At 42.4% G+C, this 25,811-nt stretch overlaps 1 protein-coding gene across 1 annotated transcript in view; it reads left to right on the top strand.

The window, feature by feature from the left end:
• LOC111217242 (glutamate receptor ionotropic, kainate 1-like) overlaps positions 1-25,617 on the top strand; it is a 43,929-nt gene extending 18,312 nt beyond the window's left edge. The window contains exons 9-17 of the mRNA XM_022739023.1: positions 3,033-3,149; positions 3,560-3,763; positions 4,479-4,702; positions 5,362-5,480; positions 6,681-6,898; positions 8,571-8,796; positions 11,225-11,475; positions 23,959-24,017; positions 25,551-25,617. Coding sequence (XP_022594744.1) covers positions 3,033-3,149; positions 3,560-3,763; positions 4,479-4,702; positions 5,362-5,480; positions 6,681-6,898; positions 8,571-8,796; positions 11,225-11,475; positions 23,959-24,017; positions 25,551-25,575 — 1,443 coding nt within the window. The 3' untranslated portion in view covers positions 25,576-25,617. The remainder of the gene's footprint in view (positions 1-3,032; positions 3,150-3,559; positions 3,764-4,478; positions 4,703-5,361; positions 5,481-6,680; positions 6,899-8,570; positions 8,797-11,224; positions 11,476-23,958; positions 24,018-25,550) is intronic.
• The last annotated feature ends 194 nt before the right edge of the window (positions 25,618-25,811 follow it).

The raw sequence follows: 25,811 nt of genomic DNA, 5'->3' as shown, positions 1-25,811 counted from the left end.
GATCCAGTTAGCAGAGGAGACGACAGCTTAAAGTCGGGCATCAAGCCTTGCCGCGAGAGGAGCAGATTCCCTTTGTCGGTGTTTCACTAACACACGGGCCAGAGCACAAGTTAAATGCTCACTCCAGTGTGATTACATGCATCAAATGCATCAAATCAACCTTGTTCTTTTTTATCAAATCATCCCTGTCTTTGTCAGTCACTAGCAGTGTTCTTACTGACTTTAACTCCTCTTAATTAAGTTTCACAAAATATACTGTAAACACCGAAGTGACAATTAAATACTCTGCTTATCACCTTGAGAGCAATAATGAATAAAAGAACCAATGTTGAATTAATTCATCCCCTCAAACACACAGACAGGTATGTGGGCAGGCAGCAGCTGTCAAGGTGCAGAAGCATTGATTTATACTTTCATTTTTTAATTCCATTCAGTACTTTTAGCCCTCAAAAGCCTCGCCTCGGAGGAAATACCACTGTAGGGTTGGCACATGTGCAAAAAAAAAAAAAAACGTTTGACTTTATGGTCATGAAAAATGAATTATCAGTCCGTAGCACTTGTGTTAGTTCTTGGGCACTGGAGTGTTAAATACACTCTGAAGAGGATGATGGGACTAAACAAAGTGAAAGTCTCCAGGGAAATAAGTTATTTTCTCTTAAAGTTGTTGACTTTCTGGAAATAAGTTTTTTTTTTTTCCCCCCTCTCAGCTTTCTTGGCCGGGCTTAAGTGTATCTCCCGCTCTGTTGTAACGCTTTTCCAGTCTGATTCGGTTCTGGATGGAGATGAGCTTTAGGATTCATAGATAACATTTTACTCCCAGCATATGGGAGAGAATCCCTGTCAGTTTTTATAGCACACTTTGTTGTTGGGAGCTGCTTTGGTATACGCACGATAAATTTGCAAGGCTACCCGCAGTAAATCTGTGATTTAGGAGTTTAAAAGATGATGACTGTATGCTGTGTAGTCATCCTGGGTCGTATTTCAGCAATGATTTCATTGGCTTGGTCAGATTATTGTATTACTTAAACTTCAAACTGACTAAACCCTCATAGAGGATGATATTTGCAAAACTGTTCTACAGCACCAGCTAGATAATGTGAAACCACTGGGGAACCAAAATACCCTCCGCACTTCCCAAAATATTGTTCTTACTCTGTCCATTTATCTTTGAGATTGAGGACAATACAATTAATTAAATCCAACCCCATTCACTGTGTTGCTCATCTGCGGTGTCGAGAGATAAGACAGATTTATGGACTCCTGCGCAGAGTGGGCCCTTGCAAAAGTGCCACGGTGGAGATACAGAGTGCTTTTAGCAAGGTTATAAGTGAGAACATTTTCTATCTGTCTGACTCGGGGAACAGAATAAGATAGAACGTAATGAGGAGTGAAAAGCATGTTATCTTCTCCAATAGGTAATCCCACATAGCCCTTTTCTGAAAAATAAATGGCGAAAAATAAGACTGTACCTCATCTTAGTTTAATAAGAGGTACTGATGCGTTCACTTGCACTCATCCTCTTATGCATTGGAGGAATGAACAGGCCATTGTTTCTGACTAAAAATACCCAAATTCATTACTTTATGTTCACAGTCTTAATGGCAAAAGGAGAAAAGCTTGTTTCAGTCGCTCGCTTTAGTTCTGTTAACAAAGAATCCTGATCATTTAATGCACTTAACTTTATTGCATCACAGCCATGAGCCCCCTTGACCTTTGGTCAGCTCTTAACCAGTGAGGGGATTTGAAAGGGTCAAAATCCAGCTGCCAGACGCCTGTCCTAATCTGATAACTGTCTGGATTATGCCGCCTCGGGGACACTCTCATTCACAGTTACTGTGACAGTGCGGAGGGCTGGAGACACCATGTCGTCCTCTATTCCCCCTGATCCTGCCCTTCCTCATTCATGCTGTCCCTGCTGGTGTGATTTCCCCACTCCTCCCCATCACATTCAAGCAGGGCTGCAACTAACGATGCTTTTCATTATTGATTCCTCTGTGGATTATTCTCTCAATTAATCATTTGGTCTATCAGATGTCTCGTTTTGTGCAACTAGCAGCCAAAAACCTAAAGATATTCAGTTCATTTTCACACAAGAAACAGAATCTGGACAACTTTGGCATCTTATCTTAAAAGCAACTAAATTAATTAATTAATAATGATTTTGTTCATTGTTTCAGCTTATTCATATTCAGGTAAAAATATGCACATTTGTTTACTAGCTATATGTATATATTTTTTCATTTTCAGTACAGTGTATTCAAATTTAGACTTCCTGCTGTCAGTTGGATTTTCTTTTAGCTTCAAACAGAATGGAATATAAAGGCTAACAGATGTCCACGCCAATCCCAAGCAATAATTCATCAAAACATTTGCCATGAAACCCAGCTTTGTTTTTTCTGGCTGTACAATATGTCCAATACCTGGGAGTCAGATCAATCACTGCACACAGCGGGAGTGATATTGCTTTGCTGTAAACTTTTACCTGGTGCACCCAATCAGCAGCTCCGTTTTTTTTTTTTTTTTTAACAAACCACTTCTTCATTTTCATATTCACTGTATATAAAATGAGAGTTTCCGGCACTTTGCCCAGAATCATCAGAGCGAAGCTGAGCAAAAGGAAACGCTGTAGAATAGTGGATGGAGCAGAAGGTTGAAAAGGAGCCAAGAGTGTCAGGTCTTTTAACCTCTTTTACTTCTTTTTCATTTTTCTGTTCGACGAATCAGAAAATATGATTAATACGCAGTGTATTGAAGCAGTTCCTAGTTTCCTGTTAAGTCTAAATCAGGCTCTGTATATTTGGTAGGAAGAATAATAAGAATAATCAATCAGCTTCTTCGCTTTAATGGCAACGACTTTCAGAGATGATATAAATACAGCTTCATTCAAAGCTCAAACAGAAGCAAACATCTACTGTGTACTCTGCAGTTTTATCTTGAATTGTGGCTCCAATAGCAGCCGTCAAATGTAACTTCCTGTCGTTCAAAGCGCAAAATGTGTTTCAATAAATCTGAAGCCCTGTTTGTCTTTGCAGATTGCCGTGTGGAACTCGTACAAGGGGATGAACCTGACGGAGAAGTCCGGCCGAGACAAGAATAACAATGTGACAGACTCAATGGCTAACAGGACTCTTATTGTCACCACAATACTGGTGAGGAGGAAGGAGGAAGGTTAAACAGAGGACAGCATAGGGAGAAGGAGGGGAGTATACATGTGAGGATGTGTGGAGTGCAGATAGAGGGACAATAGAGGAAAATACCCAGAGAAGAGGGAGGGAAACGGGGGGGAAGGAGTGGTGTTGAGGTGAGGAAAAATGGCTGCTGAGTTGAGTGGTTTGGATTCCTTTTTTTCACACAGAAAAAAATCAATCATGGAAAAAAGTATATTTTCAATAATCACTGTTATACGATATACAATATATAAACTTACTCATTTTTAACTTTGCTATTACTATAACTTAGCTCATTTTAACTAGTGCTCAGACAGCATGGAGACAATTGAATCAAAATAAGAAATATCTCTTGAAAATGGTCAAATGCAGCGTTTTCTGTTGTTTTACAGGAAAATCCATATGTGATGCATAAAAAGTCAGACAAGGAGCTGGTCGGGAATGATCGCTTCGAGGGCTACTGCCTGGACCTGTTGAAAGAGCTCTCCAACATCTTGGGTTTTACGTATGAAGTCAAACTGGTGGCTGATGGGAAATATGGAGCCCAGAATGACAAGGGAGAGTGGAACGGGATGGTCCGAGAGCTGATCGACCATGTGAGTTAACAGTTTTATGTATGGTGTAAAAAGACCAATACGTCCCTCTGAAATGTAATGGAGTAGAAGTAGAATACAAAAATACTCAAGTAAAGTACAAGTACCTCCAAACTTTACTTCAGTATAGTACTTGAGTAAATATATTCAGTTAATCTCCACTTACTTGTCTGCATGGCTGACTTGCTCCTGACCAGATTAGATTTAGGATACCATCTCCTCATGACTCAGCTCTGCTCCCGAAAGGATCCTGATTTGGACAAAATTACTGCTATTACAGTAAACTGACAAATAATATATAGAAGTAGTCGACAGTTGAGTTCACAAAGCTTGTCTGATGTGTTTATAGACCAGTAGGATCATCTGTCTTTGATATGTCAATGGGAGATACAGTACAATCAATGGTCTTAGGACAGGTCTTTGGACCTGTTGCACCCTCCGGCTGTGTAAATGGGGCTTTTAATAATGAATGAATTTTACTCTTACATATAAAAACACTGACTGAAAAATCTCCAATTTCCCTCCATTAATGTCTAGTAGCTTTTTGTATTGTTCTGTATCGCTCGTGTTTGTTTCTTCAGTAGAGAGGAACACAGTTTAACCAGGTTTATTATATGTTGTTGGTTTATTGATGCATAGATATTTGGCAGTTAGATTGTCAGATATGGGACAAACTGTTCTACCTGTAGCATCCTACCTCGTCTTCTGGCTTCTCCAGGTTGCAGACCTCGCCGTGGCTCCCTTGACCATCACTTATGTTCGAGAGAAGGTCATCGACTTCTCCAAGCCCTTCATGACCTTAGGTATCAGCATCCTGTACCGCAAACCCAACGGCACCAACCCGGGCGTGTTCTCCTTTCTTAATCCCCTGTCTCCGGACATCTGGATGTATGTGCTGCTAGCCTGCACAGGAGTGAGCTGTGTGCTCTTTGTGATTGCCAGGTAAGAGGATTGATGCTTGTGATAATGAGATGATGTCTGATGGGATGGGGTGGAAAAATATAAGGGTTGTTAAGGGTAAACAACCCTTACATTTATATATAGATGGTGACTGCTTACTGAACTGTCCTTCACCAGTGCCAGCTTTGCTTCAAGCTTTTTTTGTTAATAATTCAAAGAACATGAAAACTGTGAGCTGGTGCCAGCATTGAGCTTTGTAGAACAATGCATGCCTGATGTATCACATTCATATTCACACGACAAGAATCAGAAAAAGTCTGGAATAACTGGCCTGACTGTACTTCTGCAAATTTGGCACAGTTATCCTAATATAAGCCAAAATATGCTTTTGGCTGCCCATCAAATGCCAGACTGGCTTTCACTGTGGTTGTTAAGTAGTTGGGAGTAATTGCGCGCCCGCTCTTCACCTCCTTCTCAGGTAGTGTGTAAAAACCCTGCAAGTGGGTTGCACCTAGCAACCAATAAGTGAAACAGATTTGTTGTGAAAATCAAAATGCAAATGAAGGTGAACTGTAGATTGAAAGGCTGTGCTGAGGCGAACCGGTCTGCCTCCAGGGCTTAAGATTAGTTACAGTAAATTCCTTATATATTACAATTTTTCTTTCATCTCTTTTTCTCTCTGTTTTTTTATTGTCTTCCAGGTTTACTCCATATGAGTGGTACAACCCACATCCATGCAACCCGTCCTCGACTCTCATACAGAACAATTTCACTTTACTCAACAGTTTCTGGTTCGGCGTTGGAGCTCTCATGCGGCAAGGTATTAAGCTCACAGTCAAAGCCATTATAATCAATATTTTGATTGTAACAAATGATTTCTTGCATGTGAAAAGGGTTGCTAAAGTCCTCCAAATTATGCAACAAAATACTTTTCTATATCCTGGCTAGAAACATTTTCTTTCCCTGGAGACCAGTACAGACCTAAAAACGAGCCACTGGACTTAAATTAAATCAGATGGTTGGAAACACAACTTCAAAAAAGTGTTGCAAGGCAACAGCGAAGGCCACTGGCTTCTCCCTGTACGGCTGTCTATTGAACTCCCTGTACACCAGTACAGAGTGTACTGACACTGTAAACTCTCTGCAACCACACCCTGTTAGAAGTCTTAGGAGTGGGCGGCCAGTAAACCGACTAATGACACCAGTCCACAACAAAATGGCGACGTTGATGAAATGTTGTCAGAAATGCATCAGTTTTGATAAATAACTGATAAACCAGGTTCAGCGTCCTGCTGCACTGTATGAGCATTCCCATCTTACTCTCCATCTCATCACGCACAAGCTCAATCAAGTTTAATATTGTATGTCATATTCTTCATGTGTGTGCCATGTGTGTGTGTATTCTATGTAACTTCGCTCTTTACAGCGGCCTTCAGCTTTCTGTGGGATGCTGTGCCTGACAGTAAGTGCACCCTTAAACGCAGAACGCTGCTGTTAAACCAACCCTCCAGAAACAGTTTTACTCTAAAAGCGCTGTTCAATGTTTGTCCTCTCCACCCAAAAAAAAAAAAAGGTTTAAAAATAGTCACAAATGTGTCCAAACCTGGAACATTAAATGTGGCAAATGTATTCTGCAATTCCTCATTCCCTCTTTTCTCTGCACAGAGGAGAAAATATAAATCAAGCTGCTCATTCTGCTGTTTCATTACTTTTTTTTTTTTTTTATGTTCCCTCATTTGTTTTGAATTCAGATTTCTGTTGTTCTGTCGTCTTTGCTTCTTCTAATTTGCACTTTTTTTTGTTTTGTTATGTTCGTTTTTTGACTATGATATATTTCTTTTGCAACTTTGTGCTTTGGACCAAACGGGTCGTGCAGAGGAAGAAAATAAACACACTGTTTGAAGAGTCGCACAATTTTCTACCCTCTAATCCTCAATCGCTCTCTTCTTCCAAACTTTATCTTTTCAGCTCCTTTTTTTTTTTTTTTTTAACCTTTTGTCCCTCATCACTTTGCTTCCAGGCTCCGAGCTGATGCCCAAGGCTCTGTCCACTCGTATAGTTGGGGGTATCTGGTGGTTCTTCACCTTAATCATCATCTCCTCCTACACGGCCAACTTGGCTGCCTTCCTCACGGTGGAACGAATGGACGCACCCATCGACTCGGCGGACGACCTGGCGAAGCAGACCAGGATCGAATACGGGGCAGTGAGGGATGGATCTACCATGACCTTCTTCAAGGTAAAGTTGGTGTAAGCTGCTGCATGTTACTCCCAAAATAAGTTAAAGTTGCTTTAGACTTTATCAAAGCCACAACATAAAAAGCAATAGTTGAAAATGCTATGCAGAAGTTCCTGTATTGCAACAGATGATATATAGTATAATTTTCCAAATTTAAACACATAAAATACTTTATTATTGTTGTTCTGCAATAAAATGTTGTAAACATGCAGAAAGCAGGTGCAGACACGAGACTCAGCTGAGGGGCTGGCAAGATATTTATTCGGAAAATAGTTGAAGGGGGTTGAAAGGTGGTGAAGGGTGGGGGAGCAGGTAAGACGGCGTCCGGCTGAAGACTGAAGGTCTGAGGTTGTACTCTGGCAGATGAGGAGGTTAGTGAGGGCTGGATTACTGGTCCGGCTCGAGGGATCACATTGATCAATCTGGCGAGGATTGAAGGGCGAGGCGCAGCACTTTGGAGCAGTTGGAGATGAGTGGTCAGGTGTGTAGGAATGCCAGGAGCCAGGAGAGGTAGACACGTCCACAACACGCACACGCACACGCACACACACACAGACACACACATACACACACACAGTCAAACTGGGGCGGAGGAGACACAAGGGAGAGAGAAAAAAACGAACTCACAGCCTGAGCCATAACACTTTTTACCTGTCCCATCCCACCTCTAATTATATCATCTCAAGTGCACCATCTTACAAACAAAAGATAGACCTGTGATTACTCCTGATCAACATGTGCTGTGTTTTTGTATTTAAACGAAGGATATAAAGGTTTCCTAGAACCAAATGAACCAATGTTAATATCAACCACTGAACACAACAATCTCAATAGTGTGTCCTCGTCTCCGGTGAATGTGTAGCTCACTCCCACGTGTTCATCTGAGTGAATTCAGTCTGTTTAGAGTCTGTCAGCTCTGTCATACCTCGACATGTAAGTATGACTCAGTGACAGTTCCTTCATTTCCATAAAATCAGGGTCATGTTGGTTCCCTCAGCTGCTCTCACATCCTGTGTCTTTGCCAAACCTCCCATGAAAAAGAGAGACAGAGGCAGAGGAAAAAAAAGACTTGCATTTACTTTCCTGAAAGACGCCGTTGATGCATCAAGATGCATCAAGAGTGTTCCTGTGTTTTTGGAGGTGTCTGTGTTGACATATGTGAACCTGTTAGTCTGAATTATATGATGTATCAGTGTACTGATGTCCTCAAGCAGGGCTGTCACTCCCCCCCCCCCCCCCCCCCCCACACCCCCACCACCACCACCCTCACCTCCCCCCACTCTCCTTGCATCCTGGTGGCTCAGCAGGGGTGATCCATGCAGGGCTTTATCCTCCCAGATTGCAGCCAGCGATTACGGCTGCCTGGATAGGAAGAAGCAGGCTGTGTTGATGGCTTGAACAAATTGAATCAGCTGGAGGAGATTTAGAACACAGCTGTCCCATTTTCTCTGACTGAGCAAGGAGGAACGCGCATACACACACACACACACACACATATATATATATATATACACCAAGACGCACTCATAGATAAAGTCCCACACATCCTTCTTTAAAACTTAAACATGTTTATGATAGTATTTGAAATATAGTTCAGTACATGTAGCCCTATGTTTTTGCACAGTGAACAAATGTCTAACACCAACTTTTGGCTGCTTGGCTCCTTTGGCAGAAATCAAAGATCTCCACCTATGAGAAGATGTGGGCGTTTATGAGCAGCAGGAAGAACACGGCGCTGGTGAAGAACAACAAGGACGGCATCACCCGGGTCCTGACGACAGACTACGCCATGCTGATGGAGTCCACCAGCATCGAGTACATCAGCCAGAGGAACTGCAACCTCACGCAGATCGGAGGTCTCATAGACTCCAAGGGCTACGGGGTGGGAACACCAATCGGTAGGAAGAATGAGACGCCGCCATCTTTGTCACTTAGTGGAGAATGGAAACGGTTACTGTCGTGCTGTCGTGTTACTGTCATGGAGCAATCACTACAAAACGCTCCATATATACTGAGGTTGTACTCTGAGAGAAAAGTTAGAAATCAACACAACACACACACACAACTCCAACACGGACTAAGTGTGAGACTGTTTTATGATTGTATAAATCTCGCTGCTTGTTCTCTGGTAGACTGCACACATTCAGCCTCTTGGTTAGTTTAAAAAAAAAAAAAAAAGAGCCACAGACAAATATACAGTGTACCGTACAAATCACATTCACCCAGGCCCCTCTGGGAATATTAAAATGCACTGAAGGCCGTTTGACAACCGTGTTACTAGAATAGAATTTTAATAGAATCTGTGTAAATGCCGGGTTTTGTACTGTAGATACAAACTTCAATTTATTTCGGAATTTGCATTTTTCATTTTCCTGGAGTCCAAGTTGCAGAAGCTGCTGTCCTGTATTCTCGACATGCAAATGCACCTCCATCTAACAGCTCTGCCAGATGTTCAGTGCAAATGTTCATGTGAGATTTCAGGCCAGTGTGGTGGATTGAGAACTTAAACTGGATGCAAATCAACCTGCCGGGCCGTGTTTGCAGTCGGTTTTCTTAAGCAGTGCTTAACATATTGTGTCGGTGTTTTTTGTTTTTCCTCTCTAGATGTTTTTTTTGTTTTTAATTTATTCAGTTCTCCTCCTTGACTTTCTAACTCACTGTAGAGCCAGTTGATTTTTTTTTCTTTAAAAACAAGTACATGCCCCACACCTGCATAAGTTGCACACATCCATACCCAGATGTTTACAGGGCATGCGTTTAAATGTGTGGGCACAACAATGGAAATAATGAAGGTGGAGCCTCCCCCATCCAGTTCATTTCTGTAATCACCATGAGATGTCCACTGGCTGTCAATATCTAGGACATAGCCTATAGCAATTAGTACCTCTTTTATCAACTCTATTCTTAGGTAAGATGTGGAGTCTTCAAAAATATTTGTCCGCAAGGAAATAGATATTTCTGGAAACCAGCCTTCGTGATGAGCCCTTTCTATTCTATTGTTCTAGCTGCTCTCACTGGAGAAAATATTCCACAGCGTTGGAAAGAATGATGGCCACCACAGTGCTGGAGACGGCAAACGACCGGAGCCTCCTCAGAGAGTTAAGCTGGCTCTGACCCCTCTTGTACAAGGCAGCGGTGTTGCTAATCCGGTCCGCTTTGATGTTGAGCTGCAGCGGGTTCAGCCGACATCATTTCTCTGTATTTAGCCTCTTCTCCCTGCTGGTACAGGCTACAAGAGGAGGAAGCTAGGAAGCCATATCTAAAGGCAGAGACGTAAAGGGTGAACACGAAGGGAGACAGGTCAACGCCTGTGATGCACCTGTCACATACTCCATCTGACCCCTCTAGTGTCACTTTAATCTGTGCCTGCATGTCCATGAGCCTCAAACAAAGTAGGTCAGGTGAACCACTGACCAGGGAAATGATGCCCCCCCCCCCACACACACACACTCTGATATATAGCTGGTAGGCAAACCGCAGGGGGTCCAGTGACGGCTTTACAAGGGACCAGTCACTCCAATTACTTCATGAGTTTTTTGGTTGTTTGATGCATTTTGCAGGATGCTTCAGGTTCAGCTTTGGGTTAAAGGACATGCTGAAGAACTAAACACAGCTGAGTGCTATACGCTGGTTCTACTCTATTCAGCTCTATTCTCACCCGATCAACAGGTGATCCTGGATGTTTTAGGCCCTGGAGTCTCACTGGAGATCTCTGGTCTGCTTATTGCCGGAGATGGTTCTCATCCCACTCCGCGCCTCCTTCCCCTGAGCAGTTGTCACATGTTTCTGTATCTGCTTCGTCTCCTCCCCGCACTCATTTCTGGAGGCTCTTTTCTTCTCATCCAGAGTCTTTGTCTCCCAGTCAGTCACCTCAGGCAACCTCCGAGTTGGAACATCAGTTCGTACTCCTGATACAACCAAATACCCGCTTGTGTATTGTATTAAGTCATGTCAAGCATTCATAGGGCTCATAATCAGAAATCACAAGATTTTTGATAAATACTTTACCATCTCCAAACTCACAATCCTTAGACATAGAGTAGACGCCAAATACAGGAAGTGAAAAAAATTAGTTTTCTGTCCTCAAGATACATGTAGATGTAGATTCGTGTTTCCTGTTGCACCCACTTAATTCAGTTTTTGTAGCAAAGGCTTAAATTTCAAAATGCCTATTGTTCACTAAAACACCGTAAACAACATAGAAAGCAGGACTTCCAAGCCATATTTTATTAATGGGGCATTTAAAGGTATTATTAATAGAGACTGACAAACAAGTTACAGCATATTGGTGCATATTGACTTTCTATTGGTCTTCTCCCTCCCCAGGTTCTCCATACAGGGATAAAGTGACCATTGCCATCCTTCAGCTGCAGGAGGAAGGGAAGCTGCACATGATGAAGGAGAAGTGGTGGAGAGGCAACGGCTGCCCGGAGGAGGACAACAAGGAGGCCAACGCTCTGGGCGTGGAAAACATCGGCGGCATCTTCATCGTCCTGGCCGCCGGCCTGGTTCTCTCTGTGTTTGTGGCCATCGGAGAGTTCATCTACAAGGCCCGCAGGAACGCAGACATAGAGGAGGTGAGTGGAGGAGGGCGAGCAACTGCTGCTCTGCAGCTGAGAGAGTGATGATGACTAATGAGTGGATTAGACTTTACTCTCCGCTGTGTGTGGAAACACGGGTTTGTAATGAGATTTTTAGTTTTTTGCAAGTTGTTTGCTCGATCAAAATGTATTTACTCAGAATCATATTTGCACTTGCTGGTGTCGTCTTTGCAACAAGAAAGTCACGTGATGGATTGATAATAAACTCACATGTCTCACGATCACGCACAGTAAGAAAAAAAGGGGTTAAATATAGCAAAGAAATGTTTGGCAGCTTCACATGACAGACCAGCGATTCACACGATTAGTTTCTTTGCTTTGTCTTGGTTTTTCATCCTTTATGATTTTATGATGTTTTCTTTTCTTTTCATTTTTTTTCTTTTTACAAATCTGTTTTGATCTCTTTTGTTTTCTTCTCCATCCTCCTTTTTTTTCTTCTCTGCATGCTTTCATCAGGCCTTTTGTTTCTTTTACGGGGTGCAGTCCCGTCAGTTTCAGCGGCGTGGATCCACCTCCTCCTCTGGCACCTCCTTATCAACTGATCTGGAGAGCGGCAGGCTGCTGGGGGATGACACAGAGTAGCCGTGGCAGCACATTTACAACTCGTAACACTCGCTAGACGATAGGTTTGTAACCAGGTGTTGTAACCTTCTCTCTGCCCCTGTTGGAAATACCACAGTATAGCTGCACCTATCTCAAACCAATCCCAATTACTAACACCATATTACCTTCAGTGGCCGACCCCTTGTGCACATTGCTTCCTTGCAAATGTCTGTTTCTTGTGATGTCAGTGATCTTTCTGGTACCATCCTGAGACAACTCTCCTGTTGTATATAAAAAACACTTGTACTGAGGAAAGCATAAAAAAAATATTGACTCATGTTCTGGGAAAAACCCAGGACATTTGGAGAGATAAAAACATGTCAGCCGTTTGTTTCATTTTGAGCTCAAAATGATTAAAAGTCATTATTTGCTAAATGTGGCATTAAAGTTCATAAAAACAGTGTAGGGCTCTGCAGCGCTCCCCTGGTGTAAAGCTGTTCTTTTCTCTCGCACTGGTTAAGTAGCCTTCTAACACCGGCCCAAATGTTGTGCCTCATTCATCGGAGCCTCAGTAGGCATCTGTGTGTACTTTAGAGGCAGACTTTGAGTGCCTTTTGGGAAATCAAAAGATAGGAAAAGTTATTTGAATATTTTCCTCCTCATTAAGCTCTTTGGTAGACTGGTTTGGTTGGCTGAAATTTGGATAACAGTGATGGAACAACATTTTGGCTTTAATACGTCCCCTGACACGGATCCAAAAGCCGAGAGTAAAGTTGTAGTTTCGTATATAACTACTGGTGACGGCAGGACGTTTTATTAACTGAAGTAATGATGGATGGGATCACAGAGGGATACAGTCCTCACTGCACCTCTGGACTGACCTTGTCATCCAGTCATAAGATCTATCTCTCTCCAGAATGTAGTGAAAAGAAAATATTGAATTACTGTCGTTAAAGGATATAAAATCAGTGCATGTAAGGCAATCATTTAAGATATCTTATTCAATAAGACCCGAATCAACACTTTTAATGCGATGTTTAAGGTCTGTGTTGTTTCTGTGCCCAGATGTGAATCTCAAACACAACAACCTTTAATTGTGGGATATTACAAGTAAATTAATTTCATACTTGATTTAGCTCTGGTTAGATCAGTATGGTTTAGGTTTTCACAGTGTTCGACAAAGTCCAAAAGAATAAAGCTATTTAATCTGTGTTTTTTGCTCCTCTCTCTTAGTTTCTGAGGGGTGAGTTTGCTACGGGGTAGTTTATGAGGAAAGGTTCTTAACTGATGGCGCGTGTTGCTGGTGTCCGTGGGAAACCCTGCAGGAAGCCATATTCCTTTGAGAAGCCTTAGGCGAAGCCTGAGGATGAAAGAGGAAGACCTTCTGTGGTCCCTGGATGGAGGACCGACAGATAAAAAATGGGATGACTTTGTGCTGCGGAAGATAATTTGCAAAATAAATTTAGTTAGCACACGGAACAAGGAGGAGAGCAAAATAAAAGGCAAATAAACACGATTGAAGATTAATGAGTTCAAAGCAATGTATTATTGCGCAAAATCAAATAAGCCCGGGGCTTCTCATTTCAGATGGCCCCCTCTTTGGTAATTTCAGACAATTAGCATATTATGAATTCATAGCTCCCTGCATTAGGATGTTGCACAGCAGACGCTGTCCTTCATCTTTTGTCTATGTAATTGGATTTTGTGATGAGACAACACACTTTACATGTCTTTTACAACTCGTTTGCCAGGTCAGACTTTAGATTGACTTGAGTCATTGTCTGGCTGCTCACATTCAGCTGCAGGCAACCTCCCAGAAGCCACTGCTAACTTGCAAGGCTGAATCAAAATTGCCTTTGATTATATCTTATAATTTTATGGATCGGCAGTCATTTTCATGCACATTCAGACACGGTCTTTAAACTCATGGCTGAAGCTCTTAAAAGGTCATAATGATTTTATTGGAAATCATCTTTATTGGTGTCTGAACCCGGGCTTTCCATTGTTGTTCTCTTTGACAGTGCGTGTCTTTTAGCTCCATGATGGAGGAGCTGGGTATCTCCCTGCAGTGTTACAAAGGCATCCGGAGGAGGTCGCGACCCCACAGCGGAGCAAGGTCAGCTTGCATCTTCTGTCAACCCAAACGCACTGCAAAGAGGGAGGGAGGGAGGCGGGACTCCAGCACTTGAGTGCACAGAGACTGCTGTTTGATCTCTCTGTTCTCTGTTCCTCTGAATGATATGAAGTTGTTCCCTCATCACTCCTGTCTTTATACTGTATGTGTACGGATAATACATTAAGCATTATACTGTAGATGTAGTTTACAAAGTCTTGGCCTTGTATCAACGTTACTAATGTTAAAACAGCTGATGAATGAAAGCTCTCTCATAGTGAAAACCATTGCTGTTCCCTCATGGCTGTAGTTCACTGTTGTGAGCAGTTTGCAGAGTTGAATCTGCACACTTTATAGACACCCCCACTGTGTAAATGTTCGACAACTTCACTGATTTTCAGAGTAAAAAGATTTTTGCATTTTTTTAAACTGTTGTCGATTTGTTGTTGTTGTTGCTCTATGTGTTTGGCAGCAGTGTGTGTGTGTGTGGGTGTGTGTGTGTGTGTTGTGTGTTTCTTTGTGTCCCTACTGGCAGGTAGCTTCAGAGCGGATTGCAGAGCCAGCCCTTGCCAGTGAAAAAAAAGATAAGGACCTCCAAGGAAAGTCAGGAACACACCTGCTGTTTCATACCCTTCAAGTGCCAACATTACAGACATCAAATCACACACACACACACACACACACACACACACACACACACACACACAGATGCACATAGCCTCACGAACACTTGTGATCATGAAATATTGCTGTCTGTAGGCCAGAGAAAGGATAGGATACACGGAGAAGGAAAGGACAAGATGAGAAGCAGGGTTTTTTTTATGTGTGAAATTCTCAGGAGGTCAAAGACAAAACACAATTTCCTTGTTCCCCTGGGAACAGTCTTGTTTTTCTACAAGTCATTTTTTTTTTCCTGTTTGCTGTTGTTGAATTTGAAAGCCTAAAGGGGGGGGGGGGGGGGGGGGTCGTAGCTCCCAGTAGTGACAGTGGATCCCAGTGGATGTGAGCATGGGAAAAGAGTCGAAAGCTTCTGCTACAACGAGTCCTGCTTCTCTTGAAGTACTTTACAATCTTGGCATACGTGTTATGTACAGTAACCTGCCTACCAGCAGCTTTAAAGCACTTTATGATGAATTATGATCCATAGATACAACCATCATATTAACATGATACCTTTATTTTGGAAGTCCAGCACATTCCTACAAAAGTTCCTCATAAAAAGTAGAGTTTAAGGAATGAATGCTTATGAAAACTTCATTTAAAACTAATTTACATATTCAGCCTTTTCTGTAATCCCCACTCAAACAAACACGTTGAAACCAGGAAGATCTTTCACCTGACAGCAGCGTGTTGACAGCACGCTGGCCTTGACCTCCATTGTGCAGGGAAGTCAGCATGAGGAATGACAATGTTCTCATCATCCTCAGCACAATTACGCGTCAGCAGCAGGAATACAGAAAGCCCCGGTGGCAATCATCACTGACTGACTCACTCACACACGCCCCTACGTGAATTTGAATTGAGCTCCCCTCATCAGGATCTTGCAGCAGGATAATAATCAACACCGATGCCTGAACGCACACGAACACATCAGGCTGACATCGGCACGCGAGCAAAACGAGCAAACGGTTGTAATGACGTTAATATTTTCGCCTGGTGGTTTCAACTGTGTCCTGTGTTTTCATGCATCAGAAGCTTCCTCAGGCGCATTTTTTATTTTTTTATGTCCTCAGGGTGAAATGAATGAATCACAGAGGAAGAAGAAAAGTTCGCTCATGCTCTTTGTATCTCTGCCACCTCTTGCCCAACCCGTTTAATCTCTCGCCCTCATCAGCACCTACTTTCAGAGACTTTGTCCTTCTTTTACCCCCCTAGTCTTACTGCACACCTGCCCTATACTCTACACTGTCAGTGGACTGGACGTGTTGTATGTGTTCTTATGGAAAAGTCTCATTTTCAAAACAATCCCATCAGTAAAATCAGAATCAAAATAAATAATAGAATCATTCAACACACACAAATGCACAAAAATTATACTGACAATATCACCATGAATCATATATTAGTCAGAAACGAACTATATAGAGGGAAGGAGAAGGACGACACTAGCTGTTAATGGAGCACCGTAAGCATTAAATCGTAATACATATCATTATCAATCATGTCAGAATCTCAAGTCTCAAAACTGACCTCTGATTGCCAGCGTTTACCAGCTAATGCAGTGACATTTCAAACAGGAAAGAGCAATAAATGGATATAAATGCGTTATAAATTGCTCAAGTCGGAGGTTTTGTTGTGACACTCCTCTCGGTGGATTGTGTGCGCTGGTTTGTGTGCATCCTAAGAGAATTGGACCGAGCTTTTCTTAATCTCTTCATGTAATGAGTTTTCTCTTTTTTGGTATTCAGATTAATTCTGGGATTGGGCTCCATCCAATGTAATAGCGTTTGGTTGTCTCTAATCTCCTAACCCCATAATTCTTAATCAAAACCAAGGCAGTATTTTTTTATTTATTTATTTATTTTTTTTTTATCATTACCTAATCCGTCATGAATGAGGCCATGGATTACAACTCTGACCTTGGCATCCTGCATGGCTGAGCAGGACTCTCCTCCTGCTTCTTCCTAACCTAAGATGACCTCACCTGAACACTTCGCTCTGCTGTAGAACAATATTTCCTGTCTTCACCTGTGTTCATAACCTTGTTCGTTTCGCCCACAGAAACTATTTGTCTTGATGATCTTGAAGCGCAGAGTCTAACAACTTTGGATGGTGGTGAAGCAGAATTGGAAAGGGATAGTGGCATCTGTCTGTTTGTGCCGTGGGTAAGAGGGTCAGAGACTATGATCCATACATCTGTACCTCTAGCACAGATGAGGAAAAGGAGATTGAGAGAAAGCGGAGAAGAGAGACAGCTCAAGCAGCCTGTTGTTGACATCTTAAACAAAATGGGCAGTGTGTGGAAATCATTCGGAAAAGGTCAAAGCCCTGAAAAAGCTAAATTTAGAATGGAAAAATTTGACCACCTTTGTTGTAGAAAACCAGCTGCAGCATAAAGATTTTTTTTTAAACAGAAAGCACTCGTGCATTTCTTGTAGAATTTGTAGAAAGTCTACCTTTGTGTGTCTCACATGTAAATCCTTCCAACCTGTCGAGTCTGGCTCATGTGTCTCTACACGAGGCGCTCAACTGTAAAACACAAACTGCAGGAGAATCAAACCTAAACTATGACTCCGGCGTAAAAGAGTGGCAGACGTTTGAGTGTGCCCCATCCATCACAATGAGATGAACAGTCTCTGGGGCTGATAAGCCAGGTCTGTGTCAACAGCCTGTCAATGAGGACAAACGAGGAGGAGGAGGACTCTTGGAGGAGCAGAGCCTCATTTATCTCTATGTTCCTCTCTCTCTCTCTCTCTCTGTCTGTCTCTCTCTCTCTCTGCCTTTCTCTCTCCCACCACCTGAAAGCCTGGCAGTAAATAATTCAGAGGGAATGCTGTCATCTGCTGGTGTGCAGGTGAAGTGGCCTTATGGATACAAAGCAACAGATCAGTAAATCAGAACATTAAAACAGGCCTGAGCAGTAACCGCAGGGCTGAATTTATGATGCTTCTTTTTCTTTCAAATCCATCCTCAAAGGCTTAAGGTCAGTTTATCATTATTATGATGCTGTGTAGGCCTGTTATGAATTCTGGTCATGAGCATAATGTCGGCCTATAAACACATCAGATGGAAGGCAGCTTCTGATGCCTCTTCAACCAATTTTCAAGTTGAAATTATGTAAACTTTTTTTTTTTTTTTTGTTAACTTGTTTGGACACGTAAGAGCAAGCCAAACTGTCGCTCTCCTGTTTTCAGCTTTGTGAAGATGCATGTTTCCGATAATCCACTGGACTTTAAAATGGTTTATTTATCTTAAGAACTAAGAGAATTTCATTTCAAGCCACAAAGGAACACTTAATCCTGTAGTTTATACCAAAACAAAACAAAACTCACAGACTTTGGATACATGTTTTTCACTGGACAGCTATGAAATGCAAGTCATCCTGATGGATAAGAGGATAAATGAACCAAAAGCTTTAATCTGCATCTTTTAAAGGAAAAACAGCTGTGTAAATGTTTTATTCTGTTCAAAGGATACTGTAGTAATTTAGTATTGCACTTCCATAAAGTCTGTGGGACTTGACAGATGAATGTGTGAGGTTTATTTGGATAAACATGTTTTGTTTTGTTAAAAAAAAAAACTGAAGCTGTAGTGGAGACCGGGGATTGTTGTAACACTTTTCATCTCAGCACCTATAACTCACATGGCACCAAGTACCTTTATTTGTCGACAACAAACAGCATTTTTTTTTTCAACTTCTCCGAGTAATATCACAGATAATAAGTTGTTACCGTGGTTACAACCTGCCCCACTACTAGGGGGGAAGTTATATCACTAAGAGTGACACCATCACACCACACCATCTCAACACAAATTATGCATCTAAACAAGTTTACTGCACATGTGCTAACACTTCACCATCGTCCTGTGGTTGACCACGATCAACAAGAAGTCACCACTTTAAGAATGGTCGTAATCCACAACAATTGGTCGTTATTGATACTTTTAACCAACTCAACGTCTCAGTGTGCTGAAAAAAAGGAGAAGGATACAGAAAGTGTGTTTAGCTGTAAAAGTGGTTTGAAAAACGTCTTACAACCATCCCCACCTGTCAGCCATTGTTTACCTCGCTGTGACAGCATGGTGGTTTGAAATGAGCAAAGATGAAATGCCTGAAGTTAAATAATTCTAACTTCTAACACTTTTATCTGTGAATCAAAATATAGACTTGGTCCAACCCCCCCGCCCCCAAAAAACAAACAAACAAACAAACAAAACAAAACAAAACAAAACAATGAAAACCAGTCTTCTGGCTGTAAAGACCTCTTCACACAACAATACAATTTCACATGCAAGGTCAGGAAGGAAGTGGTCACGCATGAAATTGATCACGTGATTCAACAGTCCCTGTTAACAACCATCCCCGGTCTCCTCTGATTCCTGTGGTGACCAAACTGACTCCCAAATTCTTTGGAGTACTCTTTTTAAAAACACCACCATGAATGACAGTGTATCTATGTGCTGTAATGCAAGAAACTCCCCTAAAGTATAAGAAAGTCGTATCACCTGCGTTTAGGTGTGTTTACCCCGCAGAGCCCCCCCCCCCAAAAAAAACCTCCCTCTAACAAGATAAACACACAAGGAGGGGGGGGGGGGGGGGGGGTTCTCTCTATTTTCTTCCCCAAGAGCTATTCTAACATGAGATGTTCATTCTGAGCAACTGCCTCATTGCACAGCTATTGCACAGCCAAAGACCATCCCAGCGGCATGACCGTGTCACTCAAAGCAGTGCCGGAGCTATGGGCATTTTTGCGGGCTAAAGTCATGTCATCTGAGACATTTAATTGGACCCGAGCCGCCACAGGGGGGACAGCGGACGGCATTCCTCCCCTGCCTGCGCCCTGTTGTGTTGCTCTGCGCCGCGTGGCTGCGAGGGTCCGGCCGGATAACGTGTCCATGTCCCCCGCGAAGTTGAGCTGCTGGAGTTCCTCTTGAGTGTCGCGGACGCCTTCACAGTGAAAACTTCAGAATACAGAACAATATAGTTGGAGTCTGAAGAAGGGAAGTGGAGGTCAGCTCCTGAGGAGAGATACTTGTGCCATCTTTGGCTTTGGGATTTGCGCAGAGAGACGAGCTGCGCTTTTTTTTTTTTCCCTGAAGAGACCTCAGCTGTGGTCCGACGGGGAGCAAACAACAATCGGGACCGAGGACGTTGCCTATACTGCCACCTGATTTTAAACTTCATCAAACTGAATTTCCTGGGTCGTGTTCGTAGCTGCTTCAGGTAACAATGGCCTGCTGGCCCAGATCGGTCCTTTACAGCTTCCCAGTGCAAACTGGAGATAGTCCATACTGCTCTCCATCATATTGTGGACTATATGCCTTCTATATGTGTACTAATATACTATTTCACTCACTAATACTGTGCTGTATTTTATTACAGCACGTTTTGATCTGTGTGTACAGCATCCAAAATGGATCTTTAAACCATTTTCAACAACTGAGACAGACATTCATAAAAAAGATATAGGCTTATAGTATTATGTGATGGTGTGGAAGGTCATCGAGGTTTGCTGTGTGATACAGAGGGTTTACCAGGGTTAAAGGAGGCAAATGCTCTGATATAAAAAGCATGTACCTTCACTGGAAGGGGGCATGCAGACCTCAGAGCCAGCCTGTCAGAGCTCCCTAATTATTTAATCCCTCTGCAACTCTAAATGCATGATGAAACTGACCACTGGCTGTGTGTGTGTGTGTGTGTGTGTGTGTGTGTGTGTGTGGCTTCATACTTTCCTAGCTGTGGTTTAATCACATGCGTTATCAAAGGGGTCTGCAGACTTTCATTCTGGTGGATCACCTGCTGAGTTTACGATTTAGTTTCTCTTACTGACTGAAATTGGAATTAAAAAAATCTTCCATGCCAGATTGGACACCAAATAGAAATCAAATTTAGGGCTGAAACTGTAACTACCGATTAATTTTGATCAACCAATTAATTGATTGGTTTTAAAAATTCATAAAATAGTGAAAAAATGCCCTCCACAATTTCTCTGAACCTCTTCAAACTGCTCGTTCTGTCCAAGTTTAAAAGCCAGACGTCCATTTACAGGCATGTACAATGAGAGAAAGGCAGGAAATCATCACATTTCAGATGCTGGAAACTGTTGATTTGCATGATAAATCTCTTGAAATATTAATAGATTATTAAAACTGCTGCCCGTTTTCACTTGACCCACTAATCGTGCCATTATTACATCATCTCTCGTCTTTCATGAGACCCCTTTGATTGTGCTAACAGCTCTGTTTTGTGCCTGTGGCCTCGTGAAGGGATAAATGATCACCTCAACCAGACGAGTGTCTCCTGATAAATCTGAAGTTAGAATCGCCTTCAGCCTCGACGACACATCAGGTAAACACGCACACACGCACACACACACACACACACACACACACACACACACACACACACACACACACACCTGTCTTCCATCTCAAATCATGGTAACATCTTATTTTGAGTGTAGTTGCACCTATTACTCAAGCGATCATTTAACACCTGACGAAGCCTGGAACTCTACTCTCACTGCATTTCCAGTATGTGTGGAACACATGCACAACATTCCTCCCACCAAAACAGACCAGCCACAATCTGCCTGTAGCAGCCCCCCCCACCCCCCCCCCCTGACTCTGTCTCCCACCACCCCATCACGCCCCACCACTTTAACTGTGTTCATCTCTTCTATGCTGTAGCTGAGACAGGTGCTCCCTCTATTTCTGTAGGACCCGCATCATATTAAAAACAAACCACACACGCGTTGTCTGCAGCTGTGCACTTGCAAGACGCCACATGTATGCACCCTCACGGTCAGTTGCACCGTAGTTACTGTGACTTGGATTATTCTATTATTTAGTCTTGAGTCAAAACATGCACAATCCACACTGTCTGTCCCTAAGTGTCTCACACACACACACACACACATACTCATAGGACCCTACCTATGGAGCTAGGTGCTGTCTGTCAGGATGTTTTACTGCAGTGGGGCCAGGCACTGGGATGGCAGCTGCAGCTATGCAATGGCAGAGTCAGGTTTCTCCTCTAATACTAACAGTGTCCTGCTGCCTGATTCACTGTTCAGCTTTTAGAACACTGGCCTATATTTATAAGCAGTTAACACTTGCAGTCCTACTCCACCCATCCCTGACCCCCCACCCCCCCACCCCTTGTCTTTTTCTTAGGAAGTGAGATGAAGAGCTGCAGTAGAGACAGCACACTCACATTTGAGACTGAGCAGAGACGCACTGGACTCCTTATTTCATTTCTTACTCATTGCTGTTCTTTTACTCCCAGCTTCTTCTTCTCTCCTTAACAACCTCAACCATCCATTTATGTGGATTCCAGTTAGTTTCACCTCATTTTCCACTGATGTTTGGTTTAGTTGTGGTCTGGTTCACTCTTAAGTTAAATCTTAAGCGACTGCACAGGATCCGCTTTAGTTGGCAACATGCTTGCATGCCTTATTTTAGTTTTAGCTGTAGCTCCAGACACATTACGACCCTGAGCTCCAAAATCAAACTTTGGATATTCCCCAGGCGATCATGTTGTTGTCTCTTTGAACTCGTGCTTCTCAGCGGGGTGGGGGGTGGGGGTGCTGAGACCTGCGCAGCGTCTGGGGTTCATCCTCTAGGCCCTTCATGACTTAATGCCATGCATAGTTATAACCCCACGTTGTGTCAATCCTAAGCATGAGAACTGTATTTATTCCACATCATAATTGGCCCCTTGGCTGCAGGCTGATCCACTAATACTCCCGCTTTTAGAAGGTTGCATCATCCCAGGATTCTCCACATGTGTTCCACCTCCAGGGGGACATTACTGGCGAGTCAGAGGCTGGTGCAGACAACCTGTCTGTTTCTGTCTGTCTGTCTGTCTGGCTGTCTGTCTGGCTGTCTGTCTGTCTAAATCCCTCTCTGTCCATACATCTGGCCTGTCTGTTCTCTCTGTTTAGTCTGCCTGCTAGTCGTCCCTCTGTGTTCTTACCCTGCATGTCTGTCAGTGTGACAGCTCATTACTGCTGCTCAGCAAGAGGACGTGGCTCATTTATAAGTGTAGCACTGTGTTGCTACGTTGTTGTGTCATATAAGAGGCCCCTATAGTGTTTCATTTTGAGCCATTTTATTAGGCGGAGAAATGCATTAAAGGAACTGCCTGCAGAGGAAGTCACTTGGCTGTACATGAGGGACATAAGGATGTGAAAACATCTAAACTGAGACAACAACAGGACATTATGCACTGTGTTGATTGACCAAATGAAGCTGAGATAACTTTTCAAACAGGATGGGAATGATATCCTATTTTTCATGCAAACAGACATTAAGCGCGCTCCGAAAAAATCAACCTGCAGGGAAGCTGAAGCTTGTGTGTCGTCAATCACAGGGCTGAAGAGAAACCGTATTCATTAGAGAAAACACAGACTTCACATTGTCCTCCAACAGTGGCAGTTACAAGGATAAATTCCAATGACCCGATGTTTTCAACGCAATCGCTGCATGCAGTCGCCTCGTGAGTGTAACTTAAATTTGACAAAATATTCTATCTCACACAAGTGTCGAGTGTCTGCAGGCCGATTATCGTTGAGTGCTTAAATTAATGGAAATGAAAACTGTCTGGAGGAAAGGGAAAACAATCCAAAAGCCAGTGGTGGAAAGTACAGAAACTCAGAGCAACAGCATTAACATGACCCTTACATGTTAATGCAAAATATAATAAGCTTTGGTACCACACTGAACGGTAGCGTTCTATATAATAAGTCTTTTTATGATAATACTTGATGTATGTGTTGTTGCTGATACTTCTGTACATTTACTGAGTGCAGGACTTTTACTCATCATTGTAGTATTTTTACAGTTAGAGTTTCCTGACGTTTTTACTCCACTAGAAGATCTGAATATATAAATATGATTTGAAAAACATTCAGCAGTAGAACATATGCAACTTGTAGCAATGCAAAACCATTGAAAAAAGTAGAAATAGTCGGTATCGTTAACAATATTGTGTTTTAATACGTCACAATATGTATAACAACATGTATTACAATATCATTGCATTGATTATTCTTTGTTTTTAGCTCAAGATTTAATAAATGGCCCTCTAAATATTATTATTTGTACAATAATCAGTTGTACAATGTGTTCTGTTTCAATAGATGTCAAAGATGTGGAGGACCTCGCTCAGACTTTCCCGGATCTTGAACAGCGATTACAGGTAAACAGAACAGACTGTTGCGTCACGTCACATCGCCCCCATCACATCGAATACACGCCTCTGGCAGAGCAGCACAACAGAGGACAGGCACAATACAGAAGAGAAGGCAATCAAAAAAAAAAGAAAAAAAAGAAGCTATTATCGTTTTGCATTTCATGTCTGACTCTGTTTTTGTGGTTTGATGGTGTCTTTTTTTTCTTATGCTAATACGTAGTCAAAAAGGCCAAATTAATTCACCCTTTTAAACATACTTTTGATTTTGAATATTTTTGCTCACTAGTGTTATCGTTATTGCTCTCTTCATGAAGCCCATTGTACAAACAAGCGAGCAAGCTCACCTCTGAATTCAAACCCACTTCCCCCAGAGAAATCTCTCTCTCTCTCTCTCTCTCTCTCTCTCTCTCTCTCTGGGAACCACTGACTGAAAAAAGAGGTGGAGAGAAAAAATAAAACTATAAATGAGTAGATCAAAGATTAACCTCAATTAACCTAAAACAAACAGTGGAGTAAACCTGACAAACAAAAGGCTGATGATGTAAAAACTGAGAGTGGATTTTGCTTTAAGCCCCTGTTCTGTTCAGGGCTGAACCTCTTAATAAGGAGAAGCTCAGGTTTAATTTATCCGGCCTGTGAATCAGTGTTTTCACTGTGTGCGCTCACGCTGCTATTAGTGTTGTCATTGAATTATCCTTCAACCAGTGCCAGTGCCAGGGTCATGTAAAGTGCATGTTGCTTAAGAGTATCAAATGAGAACAGTAGTAAGCCAGTGAATGATAGCTGCCATACACTGTACTATTACACTGTATAAAAAGAGGGTTAACACAAGATGGTGAGCGTGCCACTCGGACTCCTGCTATCAAGGAGGAATAAAGCAATTGTAGAGATCATCATCATCAAGTGGTGTGGATATTAAGTCTTACTTCATATCCTCGAACACAGCAGTCTCGTGTTTTATCGGTCATATCTGCAGCTATGTTCAGACCTGTGTGCGCCTCTCATGGTCGAGGTAGAGATGCCCTGCCGTGGATCAAAGTATGGGACAGAGGCGCCTGCGGGGCATTGTGGGAAAGGTTACACGGTCAGCCCTTTAGCAGCCTTTTAGCTCAAGTTATAATTAGAAACATTACCTTGGAAGAGGGAAATTTTACAATTAGCTGATGGTTCAGTCAGCAGAGAATGAATCACCAGCTATTTTGATAATCAATTAATTGTTTGAATTTTGTTGTTTGGCAAAAACTTTGGATTCGGATTTGCTGCTTTTTCTCATTTGTGGACTGTTTCTCCGACAAAATCCATCTTTGAAGATGTCACCTCGGACCTTTCACGACTAAACGGTTGATCATTTAATGTAGGAAATACTCAGCACATTAAACGAGGTTGATAATAATCATTAGTTGCATTGTTTTTAAGAGCGCTGTTCCAAAAATATCAAGTCCGGGTTTGTACATAGTGTTGCTTGTGTTTTTGTATCTGCATTGCACAATAGCTTGAAAGGATCCTAAACCAGTGCTTCATCTCTCCGACCTCTCGCAGCCAGTGCCCCCCTGTGTGTCTCTGAGGGAGAGCGTTCAGGTTTACAAGGAACACTGCAGGATGGCGAGAGAGTTCCACCAGGTCAAACACGAGATCACCGCGCTTGAGGACCGCAAGTAAGCCTCAAAATGAATTACATCTATATCGTTTGTACTCACCCTTTTTGGTTAGAGTACAAATGAAAGACTTTGTAGTGTGATGTTGAAGTGTCAGACTCCTGATCAGAGGGTTTTGTGTTCAAATCGAGGACCAGCAGAAAAC

Source organism: Seriola dumerili, unplaced genomic scaffold, assembly GCF_002260705.1.
Source record: "Seriola dumerili isolate Sdu_G_001 unplaced genomic scaffold, Sdu_1.0 BDQW01000040.1, whole genome shotgun sequence".
NCBI classification, from domain to species: domain Eukaryota; kingdom Metazoa; phylum Chordata; class Actinopteri; order Carangiformes; family Carangidae; genus Seriola; species Seriola dumerili.
The sequence above is the reverse complement of the archived record's forward strand: the minus strand, read 5'-3'. Positions and strand labels throughout refer to the sequence as shown.